Source organism: Physeter macrocephalus, chromosome 10 (genome assembly GCF_002837175.3).
Source record: "Physeter macrocephalus isolate SW-GA chromosome 10, ASM283717v5, whole genome shotgun sequence".
In the NCBI taxonomy this organism is placed as follows: Eukaryota; Metazoa; Chordata; class Mammalia; order Artiodactyla; family Physeteridae; genus Physeter; species Physeter macrocephalus.
Window position 1 is genome coordinate 75,783,677 of NC_041223.1, and position 9,528 is coordinate 75,793,204.

Below are 9,528 nucleotides of genomic sequence, written 5' to 3' on the forward strand. Positions count from 1 at the left end.
AAAAAGAAACGAAATTGAGTTATTGTAGTGAGGTGGATGGACCTAGAGTCTGTCATACAGAGTGAAGTAAGTCAGAAGGAGAAAAACAATTACTGTATGCTAACACATATATATGGAATCTAAGAAAAAAAATGTTATGAAGAGATTAGTGGTAGGACGGGAATAAAACACAGACCTACTATAGCATGGACATGAGGATATTGGGAGGGGAAAGGGTAAGCTGTGACAAAGTGAGAGAGTGGCATGGACATATATACACTACCAAATGTAAAATAGATAGCTAGTGGGAAGCAGCCGCATAGCACAGGGAGATCAGCTCTGTGCTTTGTGACCACCTAGAGGGGTGGGATAGGGAGGGTGGGAGGGAGGGTGACGCAAGAGGGAAGAGATATGGGAACATATGTATATGTATAACTGATTCACTTTGTTGTAAAGCAGAAACTAACACACCATTGTAAAACAGTTATACTCTAATAAAGATGTTAAAAAAAATAAAATAAAAGTAAAATTAACACACACACACACACAAAAATGAGCAACAGACACATGCACTAACAGATAATACAGAAATGTCATCTTCAACAAAATGGATTGTTTCGGAAAACGATACACAATATTATCTCAATTATATTAATATGCAAACTAAAGAGTGTTTTGTTCAGGCATACATACAAATAGTTAATTTATGTATACTAAAGGCAAGGGCAATAAATATAAATTCAGGATATTCAATATAATTGGGTCGGAGAGTGGAGGAGTACTTGAGGACAAACAGAAGAGTATCAGCAATGTTCAGCTTCTTAAGTTGAATAATGGGTACATGTGTGTTTCCTTTATTATTTGTTATATTTTACATATAAAATAACTGATTCAGAAAAAAAATGTAGCCTCTAACCTACTTGTCAGATCCACAGAAATTCCATTATTTTGGCAAGGTTTAGAGGAATACTCATTAGTTTCACATAGAGGTGCAGAAATCCCAGGTCTGCAAACACTCCTTTTAAACAAGAAAATTAATAACTCCACTGTAAAATTTTAAAGATGAAAATTCAAATAACCATAGCACAGCAAATTGTTAATAAGCACAAGTGTTGTTCAATGTGTCCATTGACATTATAAATATACATACATTTGGATACATCTAGATGCATGAACATGTATATAGATGTTTTTTGGTTTTCTATACCTGAAATTGTTGACCCCAACTTTGCAGTCACCACAGTTCTGACAAGGAAGGGGGAAGCACTCATTCATATTAATTTCACAGTGTTCACCTTTAAATCCTGCAAAAAGAGAGGAGATGGGTAGAGAATTGGAATCAGTAGTAAAGAGTCTGGAAAATATGCTCATAATGGAAGTTATGAAAAAAAAATGGGAGGGAGAAAACACCTCATCTCTGAGTTCTCATACTACTCTATTTCAAGTAATGTCTGAATAAAATTATGCTAGTTTCTAATTAATGAGTTCAAATGAAAGAATCAAGGGAGGACTACTTTACTAAATCTCCTGTGGAAATAGACTTAATGCTAATGTTGTTGTTTTAAGGTCTTTAAGTGTTTGAACAAAAAAAACTGAAACTATCTGGAAAGCAAATGAATTAATGTGATGACCAATCTTAAAGTAAAAATGAGCTTCAATGATCAGATTTATTCAAAGCAGTTAGCAGATGAGGCAAATTTAACTGCTTTTGATTCATAGCTAAATAATCAGTCATCCATTCAAACACGTGCCAGTTATGTTTTAAAAAAAGCAAAGAAAAAATGGAAATAAAATTATAGACTTATAAAAGAGTCTGTTGTAATTATTTCAACATATTTGTGTCAGAAAAGAATCAAATTTATATCACTATTTAAAATACATTAAATATTTTAATATTTATGATGACCATTTAAACAATTATTTCCATGGTTATAGAATAACTAAGTATAACTATATATATATTTTTTACTGCTGATATTATTTTTATATTTTTCTTGCTAATATTTTTGAGGATTTTCTTTTCTCTTACTTTTTCAGTGCTATAACTAAGCACCATATAATTGAAGTGACATTATAATGTCAATATCTACTCAGATTTTTTAGTTTGAGGAACAGAAGATCATTCAAGTTACCCTAAGAAAACTTTATTAGTGGCATACACATAGACCGGGATTGGAATTGAGAAATATGGGAAAGAGAGGATGGTCTATCTACCCATGAATGGCCATCTTGCTTCCATTGTACCTTCTCATAAAATTTCTCTTCCTCATTCTGTCTGCAAATATCTCTTCATGTTGAAAGTGTCAGATTCTTTTAATATTGTCATTACAATATTGTAATATTGTCATGCAGATAATGTAGCACAGTTTCCCTTGTCTCTATATCATGACCTTTCAGCTTCAGCACTTACTGCTGAGTGGAAAATTCTCTTCACATTTCCTTACTCAGATTCCCATTAAATAACCTGAGACTGGCCAGATTTATCTTTTCACATCACACCATGCCACAAGCCCCTGCCATTCTCTGTAGTGTCTGCCATCAGGTCAAAGGTCAAAGCCACTTCCAGTTAGAGTTTGGGAAGTTGATACTATGCCTTGTGAAATATGGCTGCCTCCTCAGCAGGAGATAATATGAAAACTTAAAATGACATAATCCAAAAGGAAGCAAGTATAAAGGAACAAAGTACAGATATGACAAGTAAAAAGCAAATAGCAAGACAATTTATTTAAAGCCATATATAGCAATAATTACATTAAATATGATGTTTAAAAAAACATTTCAGTTAAAAGGCAGAAACAATCAGACTAAATAAAATAACAGGACTACATGATATCTAAAAGAAATTCCCTTTACATATAGAGACAACAATAGGTTAAAAGTAGAAAGATGGAACAAAGATGTCCCATGAAAGAAACACTAATAAGAAACCTAGAATGTCTACGTGACTAGCAGACCAGGCAGTCTTCTGGAAAAGCACTGGTATTAATTTGTGTTACTTTTTCTTTCTCAATTATCAAATCTTTCAAGTTAAACTCTGAAGTTGCATGCTTCTAATTTTATTCATGCAGTAGATATTGTATCCTCAGCATCCAGAACAAAATTTTGTTATTATAAATTAGTTATTTCCAAGTTAATATGGATCTGTAATATTAGGTGAACAAGTTATTATTGCAACACATTTCAACACAATTCATCAATCACTATTACTGTTATATTAAATTGTAAATGTCATAGTACAGTTATAAATAAATAATAAGCTATTTCCTTAAATATTTTACTGTAGTTAATTTTTTTTCAAGTTAAAGATTTAGAAAGTTGGATGCATTCCACCATTTCTACTTTTAGCATAACTAGTGTTATCTGGGACACAGGGCATTTTGACCTTAAGTTGTTTTTTAGAAATGTCCTTTTGTGGCACTGGAACTCAGGGGCGCTGACCAGCTAGAGGACTGCAGTGTGCCTCCCTGAGTTCAGCTGGACTGATGGATCAGAACATTCAGCACCTGGGAACTTGGACAGCTCACAGGATAACCTTGTTTTCCGTGATCTTGCCTCATACATTTAGTTTGACATTTCTGAGATGGAGTTTTGTTACCACCTAGCAACATATGTCAATGGACTGAGGAAATGAGATTGCTGAAATGCCGTGGACATTGGGAGAAAAAATAAAGTAGATGTGGATCGCATTTAAAATAAGCCAAAGCTTTGCAGGGAAAGTGTAAGTTTGGGGGATTTAAAGGAGTGAGATGTATATATACGTTGTTCCAAACAAAATTTTCCATAGTCCTTGGTTTTAGAAATTGATACATATTCATGTGAAGGATATTTGTTCTGAATATATGCAGTGACAGCTAAAAGTCTGCCAAAACTTAAAGTACAATGAATTAATTCTATGCTATTCCTCTCCCGTTTATTCCTCTCCAGATCTATTCAGCTAACTCTATTTTATTAACTGCAATAGAGTTCTTCACACACAAATAATGAGCAATTCTCAAACAAATGTTCTCTTGATGTTTTTCTTATACTGTCTTACCTGTGATTGTTGCAGCAAATGCATGTGACTGATTAATAAATCCCATTTTTACATTTAAATTAGTTACTCAAACTACTGCTCAAATCCAGAACTAAATCAATGTAGATTACAGGTATAGTATTTTTAATCACTTAATATTTTCTCAGTTCTAACAAATGTAGCCTTTTTATACTTTATTCTCTGGAGGGGATGGCATAGAACAAAGTACACTAACAATAGTTAGGTTTTCATAAAACCTTTTTAGTAAGCATTTTATCATTCAGGGCTATATTTGACAACTCTCACATTAGAAGTAATATCAGCTGGAGTAATGAGAAATGAAGTAAATAGTGACAATTAGAGTGTATTTTCCATGTATTCAAACAATGTAGTGTAAAAACCATACATTTTAAGACAAACAAAAAAAAGTATTAAAATGAATTATTTTCAGGAATTCCTTGGTGATCCAGTGGTAAAGAATCTGCCTTCCAATGCAGGGGAAGATGGTTGGATCCCTGGTGGGGCAACTAAGATCTCACATGCTGCAGGGCAGCTAAGCCTGCGCGCCACAACTACTGAACTCTTGCACCTTGGCCAGAGAGCCCACATGCCGCCAACTACACAGCCCACGTGCTCTGGAGCCTGCATGCCACAACTACAGAGCCCACGTGCTCTGCAGCCTGCGTGCTGCAACTAGAGAAGAGAAAACCCGCATGCGATAACTAGAAAGAAGACAGTGTGCCACAACTAAAAATCCCGCATACGTTCCATGTGCTGCAACTAAAACCCAACGTAGCCAATAAACAAACAAATAAATAAATAAAATATGAAAATTATTTGCAAAAGCATTAGAAATTTTTATTTCTCTTTAATTAAAATTTTAATTTCCCTAGATTTTAAAACTTTATGGAAACAAAGAGATTTTTCTTGGCAAGTCAGGAAAAAAAATATTGCTTTCTTTATTTTGTAAATGACATAATACAAATATTAATAATTTCTTTAAAAATTAGCCAATATTACTAAATAGATGCAGACTTAACTTTAAAAACAATGATATATGAAAAGATAAAAGTAATATTTTCAATAGACCCTGTTTTTTAACATGATTTTAAAGTAAACTTTTAGAAAATGAGTGTAAAAGCTAATGTTTTTAAATGTAATAAAAATTTGACATATTTTAAAGTTAATTGGCAATAATATATATTTTCTTTGAAGAATTTTCCGGACATAAATTTCAACAGCTATTTAAACCTAATAGATATACACTACTACATGAGCACATGTTTTTAATTGTCAAAAGGAGTAATTTTTAATTTAGACAAACCATTCATCAAGTGACACATTTATTTGGTGCTCAGAATTATGCACCTCAGGTAACGTGGCTTTACCATAAAGATAGTATATATACGGGATTAATAGACATGTTTAAATACAACTGCTCACCTCCTCTTGTAATAGAAATCCATCAAACTTAGAATCCCAATTGTAAATCAATAACACACATAAATTATCCGACTCTTCCCTTCACTACAAGTGAATCCTTGTATTGTAGCGAAGGAGTCCTTTCCACATTTTAGACCTTCATAAAGTTCATTTAAAGAAACTGTTGCTTCTTTCACCTTGGAGACCTATGGATGAAGTGGCTACATTTGGAAACTAAGCCCTTTAAATTAAATTAGAAATATTTTGGGGGGTTGGGGGAGGGAGGGATTGGGAGCTTGGGGTTAGCAGATGTAAACTAATATATATAGAACAGATAAAAAACAACATCCTACTGTATAGCATAGAAAATGATAGTCAATATCTTGTGATAAACCATAATGGAAAATAATATGAAAAATAATATATATATATATACACACACACATACATGTAACTGAATCACTTTACTGTACAGTAGAAATTAGCACATTGTAAATTAACTATACTTCAATAAAATAAATTTTAAAAAGAAATATTTGATAGGGTGATGTTCTTACCTATAAACAGAAATAATTCAAAGTAAAAAGAGAAAGAATCTTAGAAAATATTAGAAAATAATTTTAAGAATGCAATATTTTATGTCCCTCACTGTATATACACATATATGCTAACACAGAGACTCTACTGTGTGCTATACATGTGGACTTTCACATGCAGTTCATCCAAAGTCACCTGTACCTCTGTAATCCTCATGTCATTTTTATACTCCATTTCTACCAGCCTGAAGTTGAACTCAGTATATACACACACACATACATGTAACTGAATCACTTTACTGTACAGTAGAAATTAGCACATTGTAAATTAACTATACTTCAATAAAATAAATTTTAAAAAGAAATATTTGATAGGGTGATGTTCTTACCTATAAACAGAAATAATTCAAAGTAAAAAGAGAAAGAATCTTAGAAAATATTAGAAAATAATTTTAAGAATGCAATATTTTATGTCCCTCACTGTATATACACATATATGCTAACACAGAGACTCTACTGTGTGCTATACATGTGGACTTTCACATGCAGTTCATCCAAAGTCACCTGTACCTCTGTAATCCTCATGTCATTTTTATACTCCATTTCTACCAGCCTGAAGTTGAACTCAGTTTATTCAACCTCTCCTACTTAATTAGCTCTTTCCTTTCACAGTTATGCATTAGACATTACTCTTGATCACATACAGTATACACAAAAATGCTAACTTTGATAAGAAATGGGATTTACAGGTAGCTTAACTAGTAAGGGTACCAGGTAGTTTGCAGAATTAAAGAAAAAACTATAGGAACTTCCAGGACACGTTGTTTTGCACACACTCCTCTCCTCCATCATATAGATCTCCATGTGACAGGAACATGGTGTTGGCTGCACCAACTGAAACATTGGCAGAAAGAGAAAGCTGCTCTCAGCATCAGTTCCAGGGAAAGGTTCTGTCTGGGACTATTCCATGTCCATGCCTACCCCTGAATCAACCATAATTGCCAAAAGGATGGGATTTGCTCTGTGTCTTAGCTTGAGTTATTCTGCAATAAGAATTGAGATAAATGATTTGCATGCAAGTACCTTGTTTGAGGTCCCAGGGATTATTGCAAGGGGGTGGGGAAATAAAAGAAGGAAGAGAGTGGTTTAGTGAGAAGGTTATTGCTGTGGACAACCAAGGTCCCAGGCTGGTGGAGAGTCTCTTAGAAATCATTTGCCACATAACTCAGAGTTGTCACAGTCAGCGAGAATACTGAGGTGTACATCCACAAATCCTCTTTGCTTGTGCATATCTCTGTTGTAAATGGGAAAGCTCTTACTACTTCAAACTCTAATGCTTAGTTAAATTATGTTTCTCTTCCTTGAACTTAAAATCCTTGAGGCCGTGTCATTGCCACTTTTAATTTCTCCAGAACCTATCTCAAGACTTGACACATGGTAGGAAATCCATATGTTTGTTGACTCAGTTAATAAGGAATACAATTTTTAGATATCTAAAACACTAGCAACATGTAGTTGCAAGATTCACATGTGTGGTGTACAGAGCACAGTTTAGAGAAGCAAAAAACATATGTAGTATAAAATAAATTTTGAGCTGTGTAAATTGATTGCACACTAAATCACCTAGGCTAACACTATAGAGGGACCGAGAATAAAGCACATTTGTTTCTAGCAATCTTATAAAATTATATGTCTTTCTGTTCACTATTTTTATATTTATTAAAGCACTGATTTTTTAATCAGATAAATTGTTTAAACAAATAGGATTATTATTCTCTGCCTATTTTCCAATAGAAAATGTTCAGTGTTCATAGGGAACAAATTAACTCACCTCAGGTCTAATCAGAAGGCAGAAGGATTGCCCTTACTTTCTGTTGCAAAACATGATCATAGTAATTCTGGTGTTTTACTACAGTAGCTAATATTGGACCAAATGGATTAGATTGTTGTTTTGCCTACAAGTTTCAGTCACATGAACCAAAATATTTTACCAGCTGAGCAATCGATTTGGCATAAATCAAAGTATTAACTTTATTATTATTATTATTAATATTTGGCCATGAGGCTTAGTTCCCTGAACAGGGATAGAACCTGGGCCCTCAAGCAGTGAAAGCACAGAGTCCTAACCACTGAACTGCCAGGGAATTACCAACTTCAAGGTAAATTTTAATGCCATTTATAATTTAGTTGTCTAGTATGTAGTTACATTATCACCAAAGCTCTGGGATTTTATTTATACCTATATTTAAACTGTGATAAAATTTATAAACTGATTAAAAGTTGTGAACAAAATTTCAGAAATGTGGATGCTCACCTCTCAGATGTTAAGCCTTAACACTCTTTTCTCATGAACCTGCCATATTCTAGTCACTTGACAAACACCAACAACTTAAAAAGAGTCCTAGTGCACCTTTCAAATCCTCTGTCTAAGGTGTTAAGTCTTGGGATTCTTTGTGGTTTACAATTTCAGTATTTTTAAAAATAGAATTTGATCAGAATATTTTCTTTAAGAAATGATATGACGGCTCTGAAATAGAACTTAGTTTAACTAATAGCTATAAAATTAAATCACACATAGTGCTTAAGGTATCCCATAGTCGACCTCTTTTTAATATTCTAAGGTAGTTTTTTAATGCTGCAGACTTTAGCTTTGATCTGCTACAGAGGTTGAAGAATACCAGTAAAGGCAATAGTAAGTAAACATTTTTACAATAGTTATGTTATAAATATGTTTATATGAAAAACATATATAAAATATGTTTATATATAAAACATTTATATGTATACTTATATATTTATATATAAATAATATATTAAACATATATGCAATATACAATATAAAATATTATATAACATATATTATATATTATGTATTATATAATAATATAACTTTATATAATATATAACATAATAATATGTATATAATTTTTTATATTATTATATTAAAATAATGTATATCATATTATAATATATAATAATATAATATAATATAATATACAATTTAATTTAATAATAATGGAAGATATACTATATATTATATTACTATATATTATATATTATAATACATATTATATATAATATACTATATCTTATAATAATATTGGGTTGGCCAAAAAGTTCATTCTGTTTTCTCTGTAATATCTTCTATATTATATAATAATTTGTAATATATTATGTTATATATAATATATTATATAAAATATATATTATATACATTATATTGATAACATATTTAGCATATTAAATATATTATTATATTGCTATATAATACATAATTTATAATATTATTATAAATAATATAATGTAAATTATAATGATATTTTATGATATTTTTAGTATATTATATACGTATAATATATATTATATTATTATATATAATATGTTAACTCTATTATTATAATATAACATATATCATTATCTAACATATGCTATGTAATATAACATATATTGTTTTTTAATATCATTATATATTATTTTATATAATATGACATATATTATATATAATATATTATATTATTATATTTATAATTATATACAAAATATATTATAATATAATTATATTTATAATTATATAAATAT

The 9,528-nt window shown here is 31.1% G+C and overlaps 1 protein-coding gene across 2 annotated transcripts in view; it reads right to left on the reverse strand.

Annotated features, from left to right (window-relative positions):
• EYS (eyes shut homolog) overlaps positions 1-9,528 on the reverse strand; it is a 1,767,714-nt gene that overhangs the window by 1,217,936 nt on the left and 540,250 nt on the right. For both annotated transcript variants that reach the window (XM_024133056.1, XM_024133057.1), the window contains exons 15-16: positions 1,187-1,283; positions 896-997 (exon numbers count right to left, since the gene is read on the reverse strand). In XM_024133056.1, coding sequence (XP_023988824.1) covers positions 896-997; positions 1,187-1,283 — 199 coding nt within the window. The remainder of the gene's footprint in view (positions 1-895; positions 998-1,186; positions 1,284-9,528) is intronic.